General features: G+C 46.5%; 1 protein-coding gene across 3 annotated transcripts in view; it reads left to right on the plus strand.

Moving 5' to 3' along the window:
- pag1 (phosphoprotein membrane anchor with glycosphingolipid microdomains 1) overlaps positions 1-26,908 on the plus strand; it is a 341,614-nt gene that overhangs the window by 289,213 nt on the left and 25,493 nt on the right. For all 3 annotated transcript variants that reach the window (XM_070890966.1, XM_070890961.1, XM_070890972.1), the window contains one exon: positions 26,785-26,835. In XM_070890966.1, coding sequence (XP_070747067.1) covers positions 26,785-26,835 — 51 coding nt within the window. The remainder of the gene's footprint in view (positions 1-26,784; positions 26,836-26,908) is intronic.

Below are 26,908 nucleotides of genomic sequence, written 5' to 3' on the forward strand. Positions count from 1 at the left end.
TACTGAGGTGTATGAAAGCATGGGCCTTACGTTAAACATCCGTAAGACAAAGGTCCTCCACCAGCCTGTTCTCACCGCACAGCACTGCCCCCCAGTCAGCAAGATCCACAGCACGGCCCTGGACAACGTGGACCATTTCCCATACCTCGGGAGCCTATTATTAACAAGAGCAGACATTGACGACGAGATTCAACACTGCCTCCTGTGCGCCAGTGCAGCCTTCGGCCGCCTGAGGAAAAGTGTGTTTGCAGACCAGGCCCTCAAATCTGCCACCAATCTCATAGTCTACAGGGCTGTAGTAATAGCTGCCCTCAGAGACATGGACCATGTACAGTAGACACCTCAAGTCGCTGGAGAAATACCACCAACGATGTCTCCGCAAGATCCTACAAATCCCCTGGGAGGACAGACGCACCAACATTAGTGTTCTCGACCAGGCCAACATCCCCAGCATTGAAGCATTGACCACACTTGATCAGCTTCACTGGGCAGGCCACATTGTTCGTATGCCAGACACGAGACTCCCAAAGCAAACGCTCTACTCTGAACTCCTTCATGGCAAACGAGCCAAAGGTGGCAGCGGAAACATTATGAGGACACCCTCAAAGCCTCCCTGATAAAGTGCAACATCCCCACTGAAACCTGGGAGTCCCTGGCCAAAGACCGCCCTAAGTAGAGGAAGTGCATCTGGGAGGGCGCTGAGCACCTTGGGTCTCATCGCCAAGAGCACGCAGAAATCAAGCGCAGGCAACGAAAAGAGCGTGCGGCAAACCTGTCCCACCCACCCCTCCCCTCAACGACTATCTGTCCCACCTGTGACAGAGACTGCGGTTCTCGTATTGGACTGTTCAGCCACCTAAGGACTCCATTTTTAGAATGGAAGCAAGTCTTCTTCAATTCCGAAGGACTGCCTCTGATGATGACACTTTTAAAAAATGCTTTGAAATGCCCTGATGTCGTGAAAGGCACTACATAAATGCAAGTTTTTTTTCTTTCAACTACAAATTAGTTCTGTTAATTTTCCCAGTTACTACGGCCTCCATTTTGGCCGAGCCCAATTTTGGCGCACTTACTGGAGTTGCGCTGCTTATCTGCATTGCGAGGTGCGCCGAAAAATGTTGTTGCCACTTTGGCCACTGTCCAGCCTCTTCACTGCAGTCGTGCAGCATGGCCAGTCGAGTCGGGGGTGGAGCCAGTGTTCTGTGCGGGACGTATGCGCAGTGGAGTCCGTCGGTGATGTCTGCGCATGAGCAGTAGCGCTGCAAGTCTGCAACAACAGTAGGTCTCTCAGTTTCAGAGCGTGGCAATGGGCTCCTTCAGATCAAGTTCTCTGCATTTATTCTTTCTCCTTTGTTGGGCATGGGGCGGGCAGGAGAAGTGATGGTGCTCCTGCCTGCCGTCAGTTCTCCTGCCCGCCCCTAGCCCTGGCCGAGTGGCCTCCAGGCTGTACTCAAAGAAAACCCAAAGGAAACCCTTTGAGCATGGCTGAGAGTGTTGGACTGCTGAGTTTACCCTATAGTTTTATGACAGAGGATCTTGGTGAATTTGTTTGTGTATTAAGGTAAAGGCTGAGAAATGGAATATCTTTTTCCTTTATGGAACTTACTACCGTCAGGTTGGGCAAATGCTTTTTGCAGTGTCGAGTTTTTATTTTTACGTAGCCTATCATTCGAGGTTTTGTTTGCAAGGTTTGGTGGTTTGTAAGGCTTGGTGGTTTAGGTGCGGGTCCTCTCCGCTTCCCTCCCCTATCCCAGGCCGAATGGCCTCCGATGTACCTACCTATGCTGATTTCTTTAACTCTCCACAAGGGTTTTCTGAAGTGACCACATTCACTGGCCTAAGTATAACTGGAGTAACTATTCGCTGGCCAAAGTTGCCTAAATGCCCAGAAATGGCTTAGGTGGCTGGTAACGCCCCCTTTTGAGAAAAACAAACTAACCTAAAAAAATCGTAACTAAATTAGTTACGCTGGTGCACATTGAATGGGGAAAATTGGGATTTTTAAGTTACACCAGAAAAACCAAGTTACTCCAAAAACAACGGAACAACTCCTGGCCAAAATTGGGCCTGTACATGTGGTGAATTTTCATCTCCAGCATTCCTGATGCAAAACTCTGCTTGCTGGGAGCACATATTGGAATCCAGTTTTATTTCCCCAGATCCTTCATGATTTTCCATCTGTTATTTTTAGCCCAATGTAAATTTTCATTTTGTTTTAGATGAACATAAGAATTAGGAACAGGAGTCGGCCATCTAGCCCCTCAAGCCTGCACCGCCATTCAAAAAGATCATGGCTGATCTGGCCGTGGACTCAGCTCCACTTACCCGCCCGCTCCCCATAACCCTTAATTCCCTTATTGGTTAAAAATCTATCTATCTGTGATTTGAATACATTCAATGAGCTAGCCTCAACTGCTTCCTTGGGCAGAGAATTCCACAGATTCACAACCCTCTGGGAGAAGAAATTCCTTCTCAACTCGGTTTTAAATTGGCTCCCCCGTATTTTGAGGCTGTGCCCCCTAGTTCTAGTCTCCCCGACCAGTGGAAACATCCTCTCTGCCTCGATCTTGTCTATCCCTTTCATTATTTTAAAATGTTTCTATAAGATCACCCCTCATCCTTCTGAACTCCAACGAGTAAAGACCCAGTCTTACTCAATCTATCATCATGAGGCCAGATATTTGGTACATTTCTGCCTTAAATTCTGTAATCTATGTAATCAACATAACAAAAACAGATTATCTGGTCATTATCACATTGCCATTTGTGGGAACTTGCTTGGGTGTCCAAGGAAGTTTGTCCACATTATTGAGCTGTTTCATGACAACATGACAGGTGAAGTGCTCTCAGACGGCACAACCACGGCCCCATTTACCATCTCAAATGGAGTGAAACAAGGTTGTGTACTCGCTCCAGTTCTGTTCAACCTATTCTTTACCTGCGTCTTGAACTATGCTATAAAAGACTTGGAGTTTGGGGTCTACCTGAAATATCGATTTAGATGGTTCACTGTTCGACCTCCGCCGCCTTGCTGCAAAGACCAAAGTACAGAAACGACTCATCCTAGAGGCACTCTTTGCTGACGACTGCGCCCTCATGGCACACAAGGAGAGTGACCGACAATTCATACTTAGCAAATTTGCTGAGGCAACAGAACTGTTTGGCCTAACCATCAGCCTTAGTAAAACCAAGGTTCTCTATCAGCCTGCCCCTGGCACTACAGCACCTGCCCCCACAGTCTTCATCGGCAGTATACAACTAAAGTCAGTGGACAGCTTCAAGTACCTTGGCAGCACCATATTAAGTGATAGGTCCTTGGACAAGGAGATTGATGCAAGGATCTGTAAAGCCAGCCAGGCACTTGGTCGCTTGTGCACTAAGGTGTTGAGTCACCACCACATCCGACTGTCAACTAAATTGTTGGTGTATAGAGCAGTCATTCTCTCATCTCTCCTTTATGGATGTGAGACCTGGACACCCTATAGGCATCACATCAAAAAGTTGGAAGCTTTCTATATGCGCAGTCTCAGATCTATACTCCACTTATGCTGGCAAGACCGGGTGTCAAACTTTGAGGTTCTGGAGAGTGCACAATCAACTAGCATCGAGGTGATGATCATGCGAGCCCAGTTCCGGTGGGCTGGACATGTCATCCGTATGGATGAGTCAAGGATCCCTCGTCAGTTTCTTCTCGGCGAGCTCTGTGAAGGCCGAAGACACCAGGGGCGCCCCCGCAAGCGCTATAAAGATTGCATCAAGGCTAACCTCCAGTACTGTGGTATCCGACCAAAGGACCTCGAGAATACAGCAGCTAATAAAATCCAGTGGCGAACCCTAATGAGGACTGCCTGCCAGACCTTCGAAGAAAGCCGATGTCAACGCCTGCGGGACACTAGAGATAGACGACATCAGGTGACAGTACTGTCAGCATCAGGCACATCGAACTTCCCTTGTCCGACGTGCAAGAGACTATGTGCATCCAGAATTGACCTATACAGCCACTTGAAGACACATGCCATTGATGATTAGTACAACAATGTCTTTGTTGGATACGACAGACTACCAAGATCACATTGCTATTTGTGGGAGCTTGCTTGTGCGCAAATTGGCTGCTGCGTTTCCTGCATTACAACAGAGACTACACTCCAAAAGTACTTCATTGGCTGGTCGTGAAAGGCAAGTTATAAATGTTGGCGAGGAGCGGGAGGCCCGGAGGTCGGCGAGAAGCGGGAGGCCCAGGCCGGAGGTCAGCAAGGAGCGGGAGGCCCGGAGGTCGGCGAGAAGCGGGAGGCCCAGGCCGGAGGTCAGCGAGGAGCGGGAGGCCCGGAGGTCGGCGAGGAGCGGAGGCCCAGGCCGGAGGTCAGCGAGGAGCGGGAGGCCCAGGCCGGAGGTCGGCGAGGAGCGGGAGGCCCGGAGGTCGGCGAGGAGCGGGAGGCCCAGGCCGGAGGTCGGCGAGGAGCGGGAGGCTCAGGCTGGAGGTCGGTGAGAAGCGGGAGGCCCGGAGGTCGGCGAGGAGCGGGAGGCCCAGGCCGGAGGTCGGCGAGGAGCGGGAGGCTCAGGCCGGAGGTCGGCGAGGAGCGGGAGGCTCAGGCCGAGGTCGGCGAGGAGCGGGAGGCCCAGGCCGGAGGTCGGCGAGGAGCGGGAGGCTCAGGCTGGAGGTCGGTGAGAAGCGGGAGGCCCAGGTCGGCGAGGAGCGGGAGGCTCAGGCTGGAGGTCGGCGAGGAGCGGGAGACCCAGGCCGGAGGTCGGCGAGGAGCGGGAGGCCCAGGCCGGAGGTCGGCGAGGAGCGGGAGGCTCAGGCCGGAGGTCGGCGAGGAGCGGGAGGCTCAGGCCGGAGGTCGGCGAGGAGCGGGAGGCCCAGGCCGGAGGTCGGCAAGGAGCGGGAGGCTCAGGCCGGAGGTCGGCGAGGAGCGGGAGGCCCGGAGGTCGGCGAGGAGTGGGAGGCTCAGGCCGGAGGTCGGCGAGGAGCGGGAGGCCCAGAGGTCGGCGAGGAGCGGGAGGCCCGGAGGTCGGCGAGGAGCGGGAGGCCCAGGCCGGAGGTCGGCGAGGAGCGGGAGGCTCAGGCCGGAGGTCGGCGAGGAGCGGGAGGCCCAGGCCGGAGGTCGGCGAGGAGCAGGAGGCCCGGAGGTCGGCGAGGAGCTGAGGTCAGGGCCAGCGAGGCCCGGAGGTGGGATGCAGCGAGGAATGGAGGTCGGGCCCAGAAGCGGCGAGATCGAGGCCCAGGAGTGGTGCAGCGTGGACCAGCAGCGTGGTTGGGCCTCAGGGATGGAGCAGTATGGGCCAACAGCAAGGCCATGAATCCCAGGGAGAGAGGACCTGCGAGGAATATGCTTGTGTGTATGAAGTAGTCCCATGCATCGGAGCCTGGTCTCTAGTCGTCTTGGATCCCCAAGACCTAGCTCTGCCAAGCCCGAGTGGTGGCTGGTGTGCAACGGCCACCCCATGTTAAAAAAAATCCACGCACAGGCATCTTCCACCCTTCAAAATGAAATTCGGAACCTGAAACGTCAGGACCCTCATGGGCAATCCCAACAGCGACAGACTGCTATCATTGCCCAAGAACTCGGATGTTTTGACATAGGCATTGCCGCCCTACGCGAGACCCGGCGGGCAGGGGAAGGCCAGCTCAAAGAACTGGTGGTTACACCTTTTTCTGGAAAGGTAAACCAGAAGAAAAACGCCGCCTCCATGGGGCAGGCTTCGATGTAAAAAATGAGCTAGTGGGCCGTCTCTGAGACTCCCCTTCATGACTCTTCGGCTCACCCTAGCCCGGAACCAGTGTGCTATGGTCTTCAGCGCATATGCCCCAACACTAGAAGCTACAGACAAGACCAAAAGAACTTCTAGTCCAGCCTCGAACAATTCCTGTCCCGAGTTCCAACAGGTGACAAGCTGATCCCCCTTGGTGACTTTAACGACAGAGTTGGAAAGGACACAGACCTCTGGGGAGGTGTGATCGGCAGAGAAGGGGGTCAGGAAAACCACCTCCAATGGTACCCTTCTCCTGACAAAATGCTTAGAACATGACCTTGTCATAACCAACACCTTGTTCCGTCACAAAGACAAATATAAGACTTCATGGCAACATCCTCGCTCCAAGCACTAGCATCTGCTCGACTACATCATTGTCCGAGCGAGGGATCGCAAGGATGTGCCATGACGGGAGCTGACGACTGCTGGACGGACCATTGCCTAATCTGCTCTATCAGCACCATCAACATAGCCCCAAAACTACGACGGCAACAGAAAGAATGCCGGAAAATCAATGCTGGAGCACTCAAAATCTTGCGAAGAAAGCCCTATTCAGCCAGCACCTCACTGTCAACCTGATGACTCCCAGTGACCCAGAGACGCAGAGTGTCCACAGCGCCTGGTCCATCCTCAATGCCTCCATAATTAGCACCTGTGAAGAGACGCTCGGTCACTCGACCAGGAAACACCAAGGCTGGTTCGATGAGAACGACCAGGAGATCCAGGGCTAATATGCCGCAAGCACAAGGCATTCTTGAACTGGAAGCAGCAACACCACTCTAGAGCAAGAAAGCAGCTCTACAGATGTCTGAAGGCCAAGGTCCAACAAAAGACTCGCGACCTAAAGAACAGATGGTGGGTGGAGAAAGCGCAGGAGATCAAGCAACTAGCCGACAATCACGACGTGCAAGGATTCTTCAGTGTAGTCAAGACCACCTACGGCCCAAGCACCCAAGGCCCTACCCCACTGCTGGCCAAGAATGCAGAGGTGTTCATCAAGGACAGAGGCAATCAGTGCCCACTGGAAGGAGCACTTCGAAGATCTCCTTAACCGAGACTCTGTCTTCGACGCGAGTGTCCTCGACTCCATCCCGCAGCATGCTACCTGCCACCATCTCTGCACAACCCCAGCCCCGCATGAGGTAGAAAAGGCCATCCGTCACTGAAGAACAACAAGACAACAGGAGCAGATGGAATCCCCACCAAAGCACTAAAACATGGCGGAGAAGTACTATTTGCGCGAATACATGATCTAATTTCTCTTATCTGGAAGGAGGAGAGCATGCCAGGGGATCTCAGATGCCGTAATTGTGACCACCTTCAAGGAAGGCGACAAGTTCGATTGCGGTAATTACAGAGGAGTTTCCCTGCTGACACAGGGAAAGTCATCGCAAGAATCCTCCTCAATCATCACCTCCCTGTGGCTGAAGAGCTCCCAGTGTTGCAATGCGGATTTCGCTCACTAAGGAGCACAATGGACGTGATCGGGAGTAGGAGCGGGAGGATCGAGAGGCCCATAAACGGGGCCCGAGAGTTGGAGGAGCCAGCTGGTGCAGGGACAAAGTTTTTTTTTAAATCAAAATCAAAGTGTGACGTCACAGCCAAGTGGGTAAGTGATTGGCTGGTGGATTGGTGAGTATTTTTATTTTTCCTTTTGGTAGGAAACCTTTGGCATTGTTGTAAGTAGCATCTGCCAGTAAATATATGTGATCTTTATTATCTAAGGAGAGCCAGTTAATTAAATTGGCTGTTTGCCGAGTAGCGGCTGGGTGTGTTGTGCTCAGGTTTAGAATTTAGTTCTACTCTATCGTTGCAAGTGTAACTAGAGGGATGGCAGGGCAGCTCAGTCATAGAAAATAGGTGCAGGAGTAGGCCATTCGGCCCTTCTAGCCTGCACTGCCATTCAATGAGTTCATGGCTGAACATGAAACTTCAGTACCCCATTCCTGCTTTCTCGCCATACCCCTTGATTCCCCTAGTAGTAAGGACTTCATCTAACTCCTTTTTGAATATATTTAGTGAATTGGCCTCAACAACTTTCTGTGGTAGAGAATTCCACAGGTTCACCACTCTCTGGGTGAAGAAGTTTCTCCTCATCTCGGTCCTAAATGGCTTACTCCTTATCCTGAGACTGTGACCCCTGGTTCTGGACTTCCCCAACATTGGGAACATTCTTCCTGCATCTAACCTGTCTAGTCCTGTGGATTGCAATTCCTGTGGCATGTGGGAAGTCCCGGGTGCTTCGCGCAGCCAGGGCGACCACGTGTGCGGGAGGTGACTCTGGCTGCACCAACTCGAGCTCCGTGTTTTGGAGCTTGAGCGGCAGCTGGGGTCACCACGGTGCATCCGCGAGACTGAGAGCAATGTGGATAGCACATTTCGAGAGGCGGTCACCCCACAGCTTAAGAGTGTGCAGGCATAGAGGGAGTGGATGACTGCCAGACAGAGAGGAGGACTAGGCAGGTAGTGCAGGTATCCACTGAGTCCATCTTGTTCTCCAACTGGTACTCTTTTCTGAGTACCAGTGGGGGTGATGGTGGCTCTGGGAAGTGCAGCCAGAGCCAAGTCCATGGCACCACGGGTGGCTCAGCTGCACGGGGCAGGGGGGAGGAAGAAGAATGGAAGAGCTATAGTGGTAGGGGATTCAATAGTCAGGGGAGCAGACAGGTGTTTCTGCGGCCGCAGACGTGACTCTGGGATGGTATGTTGTCTCCGTGGTGCCAGGGTCAAGGATGTCACTGAGCGGCTGCAGGGCATTCTGGGGGGAGAGGGTGAACAGCCAGAGGTCATGGTCCACATCGGTACCAATGACATAGATAGGAAGAGGGATGAGGTCCTGCAGGCAGAGTTTAGGGAGCTAGGAGAGAGATTAAAAATCAGGACCTCAAAGGTAGTAATCTCCGGATTACTTCCAGTACCACGAGCTAGTGAGTACAGAAATAGGAGGATAGAGCAGATGAATACGTGGCTGGAGAGATGGTGCAGGCGGGAGGGCTTTAGTTTCCTGAGGCATTGGGACAGCTTCTGGGGGAGGTGGGATCTGTAGAAGCCGTACGAGTTGCACCTCAACAGAGCCAGGACTAATATCCTCGCGGCGGGGTAGGGGGTGCGGGTTGCTAGTGCTGTTGGGGAGGGTTTAAACTAGCTTGGCAGGGGAATAGGAACCTGAAACTAGATTCAGCAGGGAAGGAAGTAAAGCTGAAATTAGAAAGCAAAAATAAAGAAAGTGAGTTTGAAGGAGAGAGGAAATAAGCAGGAAAAAAGGTTTTAAAAAAAACAAACTTGAAGGCACTTTGTCTAAATGCACATAGCATTTGTAATAAGATAGATGAGTTGACGGCACAAATTGAGACAAATGGGTATGATCTGATAGCCATTAGAGACCCCGTGGTTGCAAGGTGACCAGGATTGGGAATTAAATATTCAGGGGTACTTGACAATCCGGAAGCACAGACAAAAAGGCAAAGGAGGTGGGATAGCTCTATTGATAAAGGATGGAATCTCTGCAATAGTAAAATGATATTGGTTCAAATGATAAGGGTACTGAAACAGTTTGGGTGGAGATAAGGAACAATAAGGGGAAAAAATCACTGGTGGGTGTAGTCTATGGGCCCCCTAACAGTAGCAACTCTGTTGGTCGGAGCATAAACCAGGAAATAGTGAGGGCTTGTAAAAAGGGAACAGCAATAATCATGGGTGATTTTAACCTCCATATTGATTGGACAAATCAAATTGGTCAGGGTAGCCTTGAGGAGGCGTTCATAGAGTGCGTAAGGGACGGGTTCCTTGAGCAGTATGTAACGGAACCAACCAGGGGGCAGACTATCTTAGATCTGGTCCTGTGAAATGAGACAGGATTAATAAACAGTCTCCTAGTAAAGGATCCCCTTGGAATGAGTGATCATAGCATGGTTGAATTTCAAATTCAGATGGAGGGTGAGAAAGTTGGATCTCTAACCAGCGCGCTAAGCTTAAATAAAGGAGACTATGAAGGTATGAGGGTAGAGTTGGGTAAAGTGGACTGGGAAAATAGATTAAAGTGTAGGACGGTTGATGATCAGTGGTGTATATTTAAGGAGCTATTTCACAACTCAAGAAAAATATATTCCAGTGAGGAAGAAAGGGTGTAAGAGAAAAGATAGCCATCCATGGCTAACTAAAGAAATAAAGGATGGTATCCAATTAAAAACAGGGGCATACAAAGTGGCCAAAACTAGTGGGAGGACAGAAGACTGTGAAGCTTTTAAAAGCCAGCAAAGAATGACTAAAAACATGATTAAAAAAGGGAAGATAGACTATGAAAGTAAACTAGTGCAAAATATAAAAACGGATAGCAAGAGTTTCTATAGGTATATCAAAAGGAAAATGGTGCCTAAAGTAAATGTTGGTCCCTTAGAGAACGAGACTGGGGAACATGAAGATGGCAGAAACTCTGAACAAATATTTTGTATCAGTCTTTACAGTAGAGGACACCAACAATATTCTGACAGTGGATACTCTAGGAGCTATAGTGGGGGAGGAGCTTAACATAATTACAATCACTAAGGAGGTGGTACTCAGTAAGATAATGGGAGTAAAGGCAGATAAATCCCCTGGAACTGATGGCTTGCATCCTAGGGTCTTAAGAGAAGTAACGGCAGGGATTGTGGATGCATTTGTTGTAATTTATCAAAGTTTCCTGGATTCTGGGGAGGTCCCGGCAGATTAGAAAACTGCAAATGTAACGCTCCTATTTAAAAAAGGAGGCAGACAAAAAGCAGGAAACTATCGACCAGTTAGCCTAACATCTGTGGTTGGGAAAATGTTGGAGTTCATTATTAAAGAAGCAGTAACAGGACATTTGGAAAAGCAAAATTCAGTCAGGCCAAGTCAGCATGGATTTATGAAAGGGAAGTCATGTTTGACAAATTTGCAGGAGTTCTTTGAGGATGTAATGAACAGGGTGGATAAAGGGGAACCAGTGGATGTTGTGTATTTGGACTTCCAGAAGGCATTTGACAAGGTGCCACATAAAAGGTTACTGCACAAGATAAAAGTTCATGGGGTTGGGGGTAATATATTAGCATGGTTAGAGGATTGGCTAATTAACAGAGAACAGAGTTGGGATAAATGGTTCATTCTCTGGTTGGCAACCAGTAACTAGTGGGGTGCTGCAGGGATCAGTGCTGGGACCCCAACTATTTACAATCTATATTAACGACTTGGAAGAAGGGACTGAGTGTAACGTAGGCAAGTTTGCTGACGATACAAAGATGGGAGGAAAAGCAATGTGTGAGGAGGACACAAAATCTGCAAAGGGACATAGACAGGCTAAGTGAGTGGGCAAAAATTTGGCAGATGGAGTATAATGTTGGAAAGTGTGAGGTCATGCAATTTGGCAGAAAAAAAATCAAAGAGCAAGTTATTATTTAAATGGAGAAAGATTGCAAAGTGCTGCAGTACAGCGGGACGTGGGGGTACTTGTGCATGAAACACAAAAGGATAGTATGCAGGTACAGCAAGTGATCAGGAAGGCCAATGGAATCTTGACCTTTATTGCAAAGGGGATGGAGTATAAAAGCAGGGAAGTCTTACTACACCAAATAAGGTATTGGTGAGGTCACACCTGGAATACTGCATGCAGTTTTGGTTTCCATATTTACGAAAGGAATATACTTGCTTTGGAGGCAGTTCAGAGAAGATTCACTAGGTTGATTCCGGAGATGAGGGGGTTGACTTATGAGGAAAGGTTGAGTAGGTTGGGCCTCTACTCAATGGAATTCAGAAGAATGAGAGGTGATCTTATCGAAACGTATAAGATTATGAGGGAGCTTGACAAGGTGGATGCAGAGAGGATGTTTCCACTGATGGGGAAAACTAGAACTAGAGGGCATGATCTTAGAATACGGGGCCTCCCATTTAAAACTGAGATGAGGAGAAATTTCTTCTGAGGGTTGTAAATCTGTGGAATTCGCTGCCTCAGAGAGCTGTGGAAGCTGGGACATTGAATAAATTTAAGACAGAAATAGACAGTTTCTTAAACGATAAGGGGTTATGGGCAGTGGGCAGAGACGTGGAGCTGAGTCCATGATCAGATCAGCCATGATCTTATTGAATGGCGAAGCAGGCTCACGAGGCTGTATGGCCTACTGTTCCTATTTCTTATGTTCTTATGTTATCTTCACCTCACAGCAAGTCCAAGAGAAATGTAGGGAACAGCACCAACCCTTGTACATGGCCTTCTTTGACCTTACAAATGCCTTCGACACTGTCAACTGAGGGATTATGAAGCATCCTCCTCAAATTCGGCTGCCCTAAAAAGTCACCATCCTTCGCCTGCTTCATGATGACATGGAAACTGTGATCCTGAGCAATGGATCCACCACAGACCCAATTCACGTTCGGACCGGGGTCAAGCAAGGCTGTGTCATCGCACCAATGCTGTTCTCAGTCTTCCTTGCTTCATCCCCTCAGTAAGCTTCCCACTGGAATGGAGCTAATCTACAGAACAAACGGGAAATTGTTCAACCTCCGCCGCCTCCAAGCCAGATCCAAGGGTCGTCCCATCCTCTGACATTGAATTACAACATGCAGACGACACTTGCTTCTGCACACATTCGAAGGCCGACCTCCAAGCCATCGTCAACATCTTCACCGAAGCATACGAGAGCATAGGCCTTACACTAAACATCCGTAAGACAAAGGTCCTCTACCAATCTGCCCCCGCCACACAGCACTATGCCCCCCCACCCGATTATCAAAATCTACGATGCGGCCTTGGACAACGTGGACCATTTTCCATACTTCGGGAGCCTACTGTCAAGAAGGGCAGTCGATGAGGTCCAACACCGTCTTCAGTGTGCCAGTGCAGCCTTCGGAAGAGTGTTTGAAGACCAGGACCTCAAACCCGGCACCAAGCTCATGATCTACAAAGCAGTAGTGATACCCGCCCTCCTATATAGTTCAGGAGGCACCTTAAAACACTGGAGAAGTACCACCAATGCTGCCTCCACAAGATCCTGCAAATCCATTGGTAGGATAGGCGCTTCAACGATCGCGTTCTCGCTCAGGCCAACATCCCCAGCATCGAAGCATTGACCACTCTTAATCAGCTCCATTGGACGGGCCACATCGTTCGCATACCCAATACGAGACTCCCAAAACAAGCACTCTACTCGGAGCTTCAACGCAGCAAGCAAGCCCCAGGTGGACAGAGAAACGCTTCAAGGACACCCTCAAAGCCTCCTTGACAAAGTGCAACATCCCCACCAACACCTGCGAATCTCTGGCCCAAGACCGCTCAAAGTGGAGGAAAACATTCGGGAAGGCACCGAACACCTCGAGTCTCTTCGCCGGAACAAGCTGAAGCCAAGCGTAGACAGGAAGGAGTGCACGGCAACTCAAGCACCACACCCACCCATTCCTTCAACCACCATCTGCCCACCTGTGACAGAGACTGTCGGTCTCGCACTGGACTCATCAGTCACCTGAGAATTCATTTTTAGTGCGGAAGCAAGTCATCCTCAACTCCGAGGGACTGCCTAAGAAGAAGAATATAAATGCAAGTGTTTCTTTTTATATGTGGTAGCCTACAGTACAGTAATTAAGAGCTGACCCTGGTAAATGACAGACTTGCTCCCTTAATAAAATAATAAAGTGGTGCAACATGTTTGAATAGGCAGTTACATTTAACACCACTGAAGAGATTAAGTTTCATCCAGAGACAAGTGCGAATATGGGTCTTGATGATTGATGCTATCAGTTTTAATCAGCACTTGTCTCATTCAGAGTAGATATTAATCTCTATTCATAATTTGGTTCTTGTGTTCTGTACATGATTTTTGGAATACATTTAATCAATATTGAGGGGATACAGTTGCATGTCCACTTATCCCTGAAGGAAACAGGACAGATGGTTCAGAAGGCATGCAGGATGCTTTCCATTATAAGCTAAGGCATAGAATATAAGAGCAAGGAGATTATGCTTCGACTGAGAAAGCACTAGTTAAGCTACAGCTAGAGTACTGCGTGCAGTTCTGGTCACCACACTACAGGCACTAGAGAGGGTACAGAGGAGATTTACGAGGATGTTGCCAGGACTGGAAAACTTTAGCGAAAAGGAAAGATTGGATATAGCCTGGGGTTGTTTTCTTTGGAACACAGGAGGCTGAGCGGAGACTTGATTGAAGTGTATAAAATTGAGGGCCTCGATAGTGCATATTTCCCTTTAGAGAGGTCAATAACCAGGGGGCATAGATTTAAAGTAATTAGTAGAAAGGTTATAGAGGTGTTGAGGAGAACTTTCTTTCACCCAGAGGGTGGTGGGGGTCTGGAACTCACTGCCTGAAAGGGTGGTAGGGGCAGAAACCCTCATCACATTTAAAAAGTACTTGGATATGCACTTGAAGTGCTGTACCTACAATGCTACGGACCAAGAGCTGGGAAGTGGGATTAGGCTGGATAGCTCTTTTTCGGCCAGCATCCTGCATGCCTTCTGAACCATCTGTCCTGTTTCCTTCAGGGATAAGTGGACATGCAACTGATACGATAGGCCGAATGGCCCCCTCCTGTGCTATAATTTTCTAAGATTCTATGATTCATAGGTGTTATGTTACTGGAATATTAATCCCGAGACCTGGCGTAATAATCCAGAGACACGAGTTCAAATCCCACCATGGCAGCTGTGCAATTTAAATTGTTAATTATATAAATCTGGAATAAAAAGCTAGTTTAAGTAATGGTGACTATGAAACTGCTGAATTGTTGTAAAAACCCATCTGGTTCACTAATGACCTTCAGGGAAGGAATTCTGCTGTCCTTGCCCGATCTGGTCCATTTGTGACTCCAGACAGCAATGTTGTCAAGTCTTAACTGCCCTCTGAAATGGCTAGTTGTACTACTCTGGAAAAATTAAAATTAGAATAAAACCAGCTGCACCACCTGGCATCGAGCTTGGCACCGAATTTGGACATGACAAAGGCACACCCAGCCTAGGTGACCCTGCAAAGTCCTCCTGTCCCACAGACTGACATAGTCGTAATCATACCTTTCAGCCAATGACCCAGACTCCTCCATCACCATCCCTAGGTACGTCCTGCCCCACCGGCAGGACAGACCCACCAGAGGTGGCAGGACAGTGATGTACAGTCGGGAAGGGAGTGGCCCTGGGAGTCCTCAACATTGACTCCGGACACCATGACGTCTCATGGCAACAGTTCAAACATGGGCAAGGAAACCACCTATCGCCTTCCATCAGCTGATGAATTAGTACTCCTCCATATTGAACACTACTAGGAAAAAGCAGTGAGGGTAACTCTGGATGGATGACTTCAATGTCCATCATGGTGGCTCGGTAGCACTGAGTCCTGAAGGACACAGTTTCCAGACTGGGCCTGCAGCAGGTGATGAGAGAACCAACACAAGAGGAAAAACTTACTTGATCTGGTCCTCATCAATCGATCTGTCGCAGATGTAGCTGTCCATGGCAGTATTGATAGGACTCACTATCGCACACTCCTTGTAGAGGCGAATTCCTGTCTAAAAATAATAGAGGGAAGATAGATTATGAAAGTAAACTAGCATGAAATATAAACACAGATGGTAAGAGTTTCTACAGGTACATAAAAAGGAAAAGAGTGGCTAAAGTAAATGTTGGTCCCCTAGAGGATGAGACTGGGGAATGAATAATGGAGAACAGGGAAATGGCAGAGACATTGAACAAATATTTTGTATCGTCTTCACAGTAGAAAACACTAAAAACATCCCAATAATGAATAATCAAGGGGATATAGGGAGGGAGGAACTTAATACAATCACTATCACTAAAGAAGTAGCACTCGGTAAAATAATGGGACGAAAGGCGGATATGTCCCCTGGACCTGATGGCTTACATCCAAGGGTCTTAAAAGAAGTAGCTGCAGAGATAGTGGATGCATTGGTTATAATTTACCAAAATTCCCTGGATTCTAGGAAGGTCCCAGCGGATTGGAAAACCGCAAATGTAACGCCCCTATTTTAAAAAAGAGGCAGACAGAAAGCAGGAAACTATAGACCAGTTAGCCTAACATCTGTTGTTGGGCAAATGCTGGAGTCCATTATTAAGGAAACAGTAGCAGGCCATTTGGAAAAGCATAGTTAAATTAAGCAGAGTCAGCATGGTTTTATGAAAGGGAAATCATGTTTGACAAATTTGCTGGAGTTTTTTGAGGATGTAACAAGCAGGGTGCATAAGGGGAACCAGTAGATGTGGTTCCCCTTATGCACCCTGGATTTCCAGAAGGCATTCGAGAAGGTGCCACATAAAAGATTACTGCACAAGATAAAAGTTCATGGGGTTGGGGGTAATATATTAACATGGATAGAGGATTCGCTAACTAACAGAAAACAGAGAGTCGGGATAAATGGGTCATTTTCCAGTTAGCAAAAGGTAACTAGTGAGGTGCCACAGAGATCGGTGCTGGAGCCTCAACTATTTTGGGGCCTCTATATTAATGACTTGGACAAAGGGACCGAGTGTAATGTAGCCAAATTTGCTGATGCAACTCCAAGTTGCACATTATTCTGACTTGGAAATATATCGCCGTTTCGTCATTGTCGCTAGGTCAAAATACTGGAACTCCGTTCCAAACAGCACTGTGGGAGTATCTTCACCACATGGACTACAGCAGTTCAAGAAGGTGGCTCACCACCACCACCTCATAGGCAAGTAGGGATTTGCAATAAATGTTGGCCTTGCCAGTGATGTCCACATCCCGTGAATGAATAAATAAATGTAAACATTTTTCCCCCTGATAACTTGTCTTTCAAATGTTGTCCTGTATTAGCTAACAGGCAGAGTAATCTGCTCTAATTCTTCATTGTGCTGTACTATGTTCCAAATATTGTAACAAACACCAGCAGGTTCACTGTGTTACGTATGCAATAAAGGTTCAAACTGAGTACTGTTTAACTAAGCAAGGTACAACCTTGGCTCTGCTTTATTTAGGCCCAAAGTTCCTGACTTTCAAAATGGCTGGCCTTTGATACCTGAGCAGCACCATGTGCGTGCTGCTCAGTGGCCTCCAGCAATGACACCATCTGGTGGCTACAAACAGCATGTACATACATGATAATGCCCCCCTCTCAGATCTGATCACAGTCTTTCACAGATTGAGATGGCCCAGTGCTTTGCGCTCCCGGGTTGACCGTCTCAGTTCGATTCCAGCCTTGGGTGAGTGTGCGGGGTCTGTTGTGGCTGCTGGCTCGATGACTGACTTGTTGAGGGTGGCAGTGGCCATGTCAGGAATTGCAAGTCCATTTTTATTGAACAGTCCGTAATGGAAATTCCGGGTTCACTGATGATCCTCGAGTCCTCTGAAGACTGCTGGTAGGTTGGTTGATCGTCGATGGTTTCTACGTCCGACTGTTCTGGCTCGTCTGTGTGGCTCAGCTTTGTCTGATCCATGTGCTTCCTGCAAGTTTGGCCATTCTTGAGCTTAATAACGAATAGTCTGTTGCCCTCCTTGGCCATGACCGTACCAGCCATCCATTTGGGACCGTGACCATAGTTCAATACATATACAGAATCATTAACAGAAATCTCGCGTGACACAGTTGCACGATCGTGGTACCTTTGTTGACTTTGTCTTCTGTATTCAACATTTAAATCCGGGTGTACCAGAGATAGCTTGGTCTTAAGACCTCTTTTCATGAGTGCAGCAGGCGAGACCCCTGTGAGTGTGTGGGGTCTTGTCCTGTAACTCAGCAGTATGCAGGACAAGCGGGTCTGCAGTGACTCTTGGGTTACTCTCATGCTTTGCTTGATAATTTGTACTGCATGTTCAGCTTGCCCGTTGGACGCAGGCTTGAACGGTGCTGACCTTACATGTTTTATGCCATTAAGTTTCACAAACTCCTGAAACTCCTGACTGGTGAAGCATGACCCATTGTCGCTCACCACCACTATGTCAGGCAGACCATGTGTCACGAACATGACATTGAGATTCTCTATGGTTGCCATGGATGTGCTGGATGACATGATTATGCATTCTATAAACTTCGAATAAGTGTCCATCACCACTTAAAAACATCTTGCCCAAGAAGAGACCTGCAAAGTCTATATGGATCCTGGACCCAGATATGGATCCTGGACCAAGGTTTGGATGGCCAGACCACAGACTCAGCGGTGATTCCACTGGTGCTTTACTGAGCTGCATGCAAGTGTTGCACTGATGCACGCATGCTTCCAGCTCAGAATCAATTCCTGGCCACCATACATGGGACCTGGCGATGGCCTTCATCATCACCTGTACCCAGATGTGCGAGGTGTAGCTCACGCACGAACTTCTCTCTCCCTTTCTTGGTCATTACAACGCGATTGCCCCACAATATGCAATCTGCTTGAATAGACAGTTCGTCCTTGCAACGAATGTACAGTTTGGCATCCTCGCACATTTGCTTAGGTATGGCAGACCAATCCCCTTTGAGGATGCAACCCTTTACCACCGATAAAATCAGATCCTGGTCTTAAAATCAGGTCTTAACTTGTTGAGCCGTGACAGGGGTTCCTTCACTCTCAAAGCATCCATGATTAACATTAGATCCGCCGGTTGTGGCATTTCCACCTCCGGTGTGGGCAACGGCAACCGGCTCAAAGCATCGGCACAATTCTGTGTGCCAGATCTGTGGCGAATGACATAATCATAGGCAGATAATGTCAGTGCCCACCTTTGGATGCGGGATGAAGTTTTGGTATTGATACCTTTGCTCTCGGGAAAACAATGAAATGAGCGGCTTGTGATCAGTCTCTAATTTGAACCTCAAACCGAACAGGTATTGGTGCATCTTTTTAACACCGTACACACATGCTAAAGATGCTTTTACGACCATGCTGTAGGCTCTTTCCGCTTTAGACAAACTTTTGGATGCATACGCGACTCATTGGCTTGTTGGAGTACACAACCAATTCCATATAACGATGTGTCACAGGCCAAAACTCAACGTTTACATGGATCATAATGTAGCAGCAGCTTGTTCGAGCAAAGCAGATTGGTGGCTTTCTCAAACGCTCTGTCTTGCGATGTGCCCCACACCCGCCTTTTCTCAATAGCATGTGCAGTGGTTCTAGTAAGGTGCTCAATTTAGGTAGGAAGTTACCAAAGTAGTTGAGTAGACCCAGGAATGAACGCAGCTCTGTCACGTTCTGCGGCTTGGGTGCATTCTTGATGACCTTGATTTTCACGTCAGTAGGTCTGATTCCATCAGCGACGATTTTCCTCCCGAGGAATTCGACCTCCAATGCCATGAAGACGCACTTCGAGCATTTCAGTCTGAGTCCCACTCGATCCAAATGCAGTAGAACCTCTTCCAGCTTGTTCAGATGTTCCTTGGAGTCACGACTGGTGATCAGGATCTCATCTTGGAACACGACGGTTCTGGGAATGGAATTCAGTAGACTTTCCATATTCGTCTGGAATATTGCTGCAGCTGAGCGAATTCCGAAAGGGCACCTGTGGTAAATAAACAGTCCTTTGTGCGTGTTAATGCATGTAAGTCTCTCCGACGTCTCGACCAACTCCTGTGTCATACAGGCCGATGTCAAGTCTAGTTTTGTGAACGACTTCCCTCTGGCTAGCGTCACAAACAAGTCATCAGCCTTCGGTAATGGGTACTGATCTTGTTTTGAAACCCTGTTGATCGTAGCCTTGTAGTCTCCACAGATTCCGACTGTGCCATCACTTTTCAGCACAGGAACAATGCGGCTGGCCCATTCATTAAATTCAACCGGTGATATGATCCCTTAATGCTGGAGTCTGTCCATTCAATTTCGACCTCCTCCCTCATCATATATGGCACTGCCCAAGCTTTATGATGGATGGGTCTTGCATCTGAGTCCATGTGGATCTGCACCCGTGAAGTTGCCGATACCCGGTTCAAACAGCAAGGGGAACTTGCTCACTACTTGGGCACATGTATCTTCCTCCGATGACGACGCCTTTACGTCGTTCCAGTCGCATCTGATTTTCTCCAACCAGCTCCTGCCGAGCAACGTTGGGCCATTGCCTGGAACAATCCACAGCAGTAACTCGTGAACTGCACCATTATACGACACATTAATTTGTGCACTGTCAATCACTTTTATCAGTTCTTTGGTGTACATGCGCAGCTTGGCATTAACGGGGCTCAGCCTGGGTCTCTCAGTCTTAGTATCCCACAGCTTATTAAATGCCCTCTCGTTCATGATCGATTGACTCGCCCCCGTGTCCAGTTCCATCGATACCGGTATCCCATTAAACTTCACATTGATCAAAATTGGTTTACTCTTGGTTATGAAGGAGTACAGTCCATCAGTCCATACACCTCCTCCTCTGGCATCTCGGATTGCGTATCTGAATCCGCGCTAGTCTGACTCTCATCCTCCACGTGGTGTGTCGCAGCACGCTTGCTCATCTGCGGACACTTGCGCTGGAGATGCCCCACTCTCAGACAGCCTTTGCAACAATATTGTTTAAATCGGCACTGCTGCTGCCGATGATTTACCCCACAACGCCAACACGGAGAAGTCGGATACATTCCCGCTGGCGGACTTTGGCAGCCGCAGGTTTCGCAAACGCAGCCGGATAGGCCCTGCCATGTGCCGCTCTGCCGAACACCGAATCAATCGCATTTACAGTACTTGCCGAGGTTCGGTTCTTCACCAATAGTTGCTTTAAACTCCTGTCCGTTGTCATACATGATCAAGCGATCTGGATGGCCCTTTTTAAATCCAACTCCTCCACCGCCAGAAGTTTGCGCAGGATCACCTTGTGGTTGATACCGATAACAAATGTCCCGCAGCATGTCTGCCAACACCGTCCCGAACTTACACGGTCCCGCTAGACATCTCGGGTCGGCAACAAATTCTGCCGCACTCTGGCCCTTCGATCGAATGTGTGTATAAAACCTGCATCTCGAGATGATGATGCCGTCATTTGGCTTGAGGTGCTCCCGTACCAATGTACACAACTCCTCGTACGTTTTCTCTGTTGGATCACTAGGCATGAGTAGATTCTTTATCAGACCGTAGATCTTTGAACCGCACACAGTGAGGAACATGGCCCGGCGCCGATCTGCATCGCCGACCCCCTTCATTTTGTTGGCCATGAAGTACTGGTTCAAACAGCTCACAAAGTCTGCCCAATCTTCTCCCTCCACGAATCGCTCAAAATCCAATCGTGCTCATTTTGCAAACAAAGGTTCTTGTATTCTCGTTGCCAAATGTTATGTTTGCAATAAAGGTTCAAACTGAGTACTGTTTAACTAAGCAAGGTACAACCGTGGCTCTGTTTTATTTAGGCCCAAAGTACCTGACTCTCAAAATGGCTGGCCTTTTATACCTGAGCAGCACCATGTGCTTGCTGCTCAGTGGCCTCCAACAATGGCACCATCTGGTGGCTACAAACAGAATATACATACATGACACACTGGTTTACATTAAAATATCAAGTTTTATTCCTCTTGACCATTTACAAGAGTATTAATTCCCAGCTAGATACCTTTATAAAACATTTTATGCAAAACTCCAGACTAAGCTTACAAAATAAATAATTTCATAAACTATAATCATATTCGTCTCAAGGTTAGGCTAGAGTAAAATATCCTGCCACTAATGTATCAATGTTAGTAGATTCAGACAAACGTAAAAGAAGGAAAGACTTGCATTTACATAGCGCCTTTCACAACCACCAGACATCTCAAAGCTCTTTACAGCCAATGACGTACTTTTTGGAGTGTAGTCACTGTTGTAATGTGGGAAAAGCGGCAGCCAACTTCTCACAAACTCCCACAAACAGCAATGTGATGATGACCAGATAATCTGCTTTTGTTATATTGATTGAGGGATAAATATTGGCCAGGACACTGGGGATTCTTCTTCAAGATAGTGTTATGGGATCTTTTACATCCACCTGAGAGGGCAGACGGGGCCTCGGTTTAACATCTCATCTGAAAGACGGCACCTCCGACAGTGCAGCACTCCCACAGCACAGGAATGTTAGCCTAGATTTTATTTTGTGTGCCCAGGTTCCTGGAGTGGGACTTGAACCCATAACCTTCTAACTCAGAGGTGAATGTGCTACCCACTGAGCCACAGCTGACACATACAAGAAAGTGGTAGTGTAGCACAGGAGCCAGGTTCTGATCTGACTGCTGAGCACACGAAATAAAGTGAGACATTCTATAGGATGCATCTGAGTTTGTAATTGACACAGTATAATTCTAGCCTAGTTGAAACTGCATTTTAAAAATGCCATACTTTTCGATGACCTTAATGTTAAGTAAATGGATGTTCCTATCTGTACATTCCTAATGGACGATCATACACCTTTTCCGTTTACTAATTCTGATTGAATTGCTATTAAATTCATGTATATTTTCGAACAATTAATTTTATTAAAATTGCTTTAAAATCTGCAATGAGATAAATGACCAGATAATCTCCGATTATATGGCACTTTATCAAACGTCTTTTGGAAGTCCATATATACCATTACATGGGAAAACATAGTTTAGAATTCTGAGTAGAATATTGAGTGTCTAGTACTTTTCTTAAATGCAAATCAGGACCCTTTCTGACCACAGGCAGATGTTAAAATTATTTCTGTCAACTCTGTAGTGTCTCTGCACCTTGTTACAAACTCACACGAGGCATATATGTATCAGACACGGTCACTCTGTGACTTTCACTTTATTCCCAGGACCAAAGAGTGCCTACCCTGGGTGGGACCTCCCCTTTTATACCTGGAAACCCAGGTGAGGAGTGTCTTCCGCAAGCTCACCCCCTGTGGTCAGGGTGTGCATTTCAAAGGTACAAGTACAGTGTGCATGAGTTACAGTTACATAACTATTGTCATTGCAAGATGGTGAAACACATGACAAACTCCATAGTAAGTCACTTGTTCACAGCAGATGAGCTGCAGAATAGAACCGGTGGTTGTAGTTGAGTTTGCAAACTACCAATCTGTTCTCTGGAAGCAGAAGAAGCTGTGCCACTGCTGTAAAACATATATGTCCTCCTTTCGGGTGGCATGGTTTAATGTTTATGTTTTTTTTTCAGGTAAACTCAAAAGAGTTATATGTCCTCCTTTTTCTCTTCCATCCTTTAGTGCAGTTTTGATTCTAGGCATATTTTTATTTAAAAGGTTACACAAAATTAAATAAATAGTTGACCTGCAAGATTATAAAAACAAAGTATATTTCTAATACAACAGCTGAATTATCCTAGTTTCAGCAAGAACAAAACATATGACATTTTGAAGAAACGTACATCATAACATCAGCAATATTGCTTCTGAAATTCAGTGCTATCATCTTAGTTACAGAAGGCAGCTGATTTTTTTTTTTCAATTACTGTTATTTCATATAATACTTTCTTGTATCGCCTTCTTTGCCCACTGCTGATTGGCTTAATATTAAACATCTTTAAAATACTGCATCATCTTGGATTTATCATATATAACGGTAAGTAAAGAAAAAAGCTGCATCGGAATTAAAGCTTTTCAGACTATTAAAATGATAGGTAGCTTTCTTCTTTAAAAAGTCAGAACATCCAGTAAGCAATATGTTTTTCCAAAGTGTTTATTGGATAACTATTAGCTTCATATATTTATATTTATTTTCAATTAACTACAAAGGTAATTCAGCATCATTTGAATTAATTGTTTGATCCCCAAACTGGTATCAAATGATTTCCAGTGTTAAACCCCTCAATTAATGGTTTCAACTACCACCCTTCAGACTGGCTGGGAAACAGTAAGAAAAATTCTGTTCATAACTGCACTCTCCTCAGGAGGATAAGAAAGAACATTAGGAACAGGAGTAGGTCATTCAGTCCCACGAGCAGAGTTCTTTGAAGGCTGGTAGGACTGGAGGAGGTTAGAGGTAGGGAGGGGTGAGGCCAAGATGATAGTTGAACACGAGGATGGGAATCGTAAATTGGAGGCTTTGGAGGACCGAGAGCCAGTGTAGGTCAGCGAGCACAGGAGTGATGAATGAGCAAAACTCGGTTCAAGTTAGGATATGGAAATTGTGACAGGGGCCGAAGATGATGACTTCGGTCGTCCCAATGTTTAACTGGAGGAAATTGCAGCCCATCCAGGAGTGGATGCCAGACAAGCAGGCTTACAACATAGAGGCAGTGGAGGGGACAAGAGAGATGGTGGAGAAGTAGAGCTGAGTGTCATCAGAAGATGCTGCCATGTCTTTGGATGGTGTCGCTACGGGGCAGCATGTAGATGAGGAAGAAGAGGGGGCCAAAGTTAAATCCTGCGGAGACTCCAGAGATAGCAGTGTAGGTGCGGCAAGAGAAACCTTTGCTCAGGATGCCCTAGCTGTGATTGGATAGGTGAAGGAAGAAACAAGCGAAAACACTGCCACTCAGCTGGACAATAGATGAGCGACATTGGAGGAGGATGGTGTAGTTGGGCTGTGTTGAAGGCTGCAGTGAGTTCAGGAAGGACAACTAAAAATGAGTTTTAATTGACTGGGGGCTGTGATAAAATAAGCATTACTACTAAATTGGTAGCTGGAGACTTGAGTAACATCCAAGTCAATAAAGCATCTTGGCCAGAAGGGAGTCACTCAAGGATTTTTAAAGAAATCGATGCGCTAGCAACATCACTAGCATAAATAGTTGAAGAACAATGGGAAACAGTGTATCTCAACGAATGAGATTAAAGGATTAAGAAATAAACAGATGGAAGGACTGAGAAGGAAGGTGAATTAGAGTGGATGAATTTAATTTCAAATTGGAACAGAAAGAGAAATAAAGAGAGGGAAATAAGGATTGGATTGAGAGAAAGAAAAAAAAGACAAAGGGAAAAGTAAGAATAGAAATTTAAAATTTGTCATTTTTACAATCTCCTTAAACAATTCACAACCTGAAGGAATGAGACTGCACACTTACAATTATTCACTTTCCGGGCAAGAGAGGTTGATTGGCAGTCCTTAACATTTATCACAGCATTAAAAGGTTTCATGCGCTGTTAATTACAAGACTTAACATTTAATGGGCAATTATCGGACAAATGCAGCAACTTCCTAAAACTCTCGGAGGTTAAGCATGAAATTCGGTTTTCACAAAACTAATAGCGAAGCGCCACAAAAGGGCCAGCAACTTGTGGCGGTTCACAATTCATGGAGTATCTCTTCCTCGCTACAAGTTGCTGGACGATTTGCGCATTAATAATTGTGTTTATCGTTCACATCAATGTTCCCTTTTTTTTGGGTGCATGTCCCATTTAAATTGCCGCGCATGTGCAGTTTTGCGCATGTGCACTTTTTCCCTTGTAAAGCCGTTGAGCAGCCAAAGCGGGACCTCCAGACCACCGTGCGGCCGCGCAGCTGAGCAGGAACATTGGTTCACGTGCTGTTGCTTGTTCAGCAAAATATGGCTGAGCAACTTATTTAAAAAAGAGAATTGGGAGAAATCCAGGTGCTAACATTCTGGAATCAATGGTATAAATTAGTTGGAAAGCATCACTTTGGATTTACAAATGGGAAGCTATGCCAGAGAAATTTAATAGAATTTTTTGATAAAGTAACAAAGATGTGGATAAGGGCAAGAACACAAAAGATCACAAGAATTAGGAGCAGGGGTAGACCTTGTGTCCTCTTGAGCCTGCTCCGCCATTCAATAAAATCATGGCTGATCTTCAATCTCAATTGCACTTTCCCGCCCGATCCCCATTTCCTAATTTCTCGAGTCCAAAAATCTACCCATCTCAGCCTTGAATATAATCAACGATTCAGCATCCACAGTCCTTTGGGAGAGAGAATTTCAAAGATTCACAACCCTTTGAGTAAAGGCATGTGATATGCTCACATTTTTATAAAGATTTTCATAAGATACCTGTGGCAAAAATGAAGTATGTTTAATTTTAGTTTTGTAGAGATTCCTTTAATTCAGTCACAATAAAAAAAGCAGCTGGGAAAAAAAATCACTGAAAAAATTGATGCAGATGTTGCAAGGACTGTTCCTTTCTCCAAGCAGATAGCTTCAGGGAGGAGTGAAGCTATACAATTCAACCACACACTGTGATTTGTCCAGTTATGTTTATGATGACTAGATCCTTTTCAATTTAGCTGACAATTATTCAAACTCACAAAGCAATGACAAATATTGGGGGATATTTAATGAGCTTAAGCTATTCAAATCAATGTGTCAAACTAGTTTGCAACTTTCGAAGGGAATAGTTAGAGCAGTTGATAAAAATGTAAAAAAAGATTAACTGCATATATAAAAGTCAACAATAAGAAATATAATTTAGACTAGATATTGTGAACCATTTATTACATCTCTTGTTTCTAACATATAGTGTACTATTATTGCTATTATTTATCTGTGTTCATCATCTCCTAGTAAATTCATTTGGTAGTTAAAGCCTAAATTGAATTCAGGTGTGTGATCGTCTGTCATTTCTTAGAAAATGCAAGCAGAATCCCGCGGAGGCACAGGATAGATCCACTGGAAAGGTTTTCTGCTTGTCTCCTTGAGTATGCAATCAAAATTTATCTCTCATCAGAACCAGTAAAGATACTCTTGAGGTTGTAGAGAACTGAGACTTGCTTCTGGCAAGTAGCTTAGATTCATGGCAAAATTGAACAATTATTTTGAACAGAAACATGCAATCAGATACAGCTGTTTGTACAAAGTAGGACTTTCTGGAATTATGGGGGTAGAGTTTTAACTTGTCACTCGGGTGTAAAACCATCATTGGGGATTGGCCATCCATTACAGAAATTGTGCCATTTTTATTTCCATTGATTTCGATCCTCAGCGCTTGTTTTTACGAGCATGTAGTATGTTAAAATCTACCTCGTGGTCTCTTCCATCCTGGCTATTTTGATTGCTTCCTTTTTGTATCAGTTATAAGTAGGATCTGTTGCAACATACTGTTCAAGAATTGCATTTTCAAAGATCCACAAAATTACAAAAATCTAGAATGGCTCGAAACCCAGTTTCTGTCACCTCGTTATGGTAGTAAGTTTAGTAAGCATCAAAATCCTATCTTGAATTTTTAAACGCCCCTTGTTTTTCAGGCAGAAAGCTATAAGTTTCAAGATGAGGCTCCATCATTGACACAGATTGAGGTGGGTAATGCTTCACGTTTTTAAAAAATTAATTAATTGGACGTGGATGTTGCTGGCAAGGCCATGTATTGTA

This window comes from Pristiophorus japonicus, chromosome 1 (assembly GCF_044704955.1).
Source record: "Pristiophorus japonicus isolate sPriJap1 chromosome 1, sPriJap1.hap1, whole genome shotgun sequence".
In the NCBI taxonomy this organism is placed as follows: domain Eukaryota; kingdom Metazoa; phylum Chordata; class Chondrichthyes; family Pristiophoridae; genus Pristiophorus; species Pristiophorus japonicus.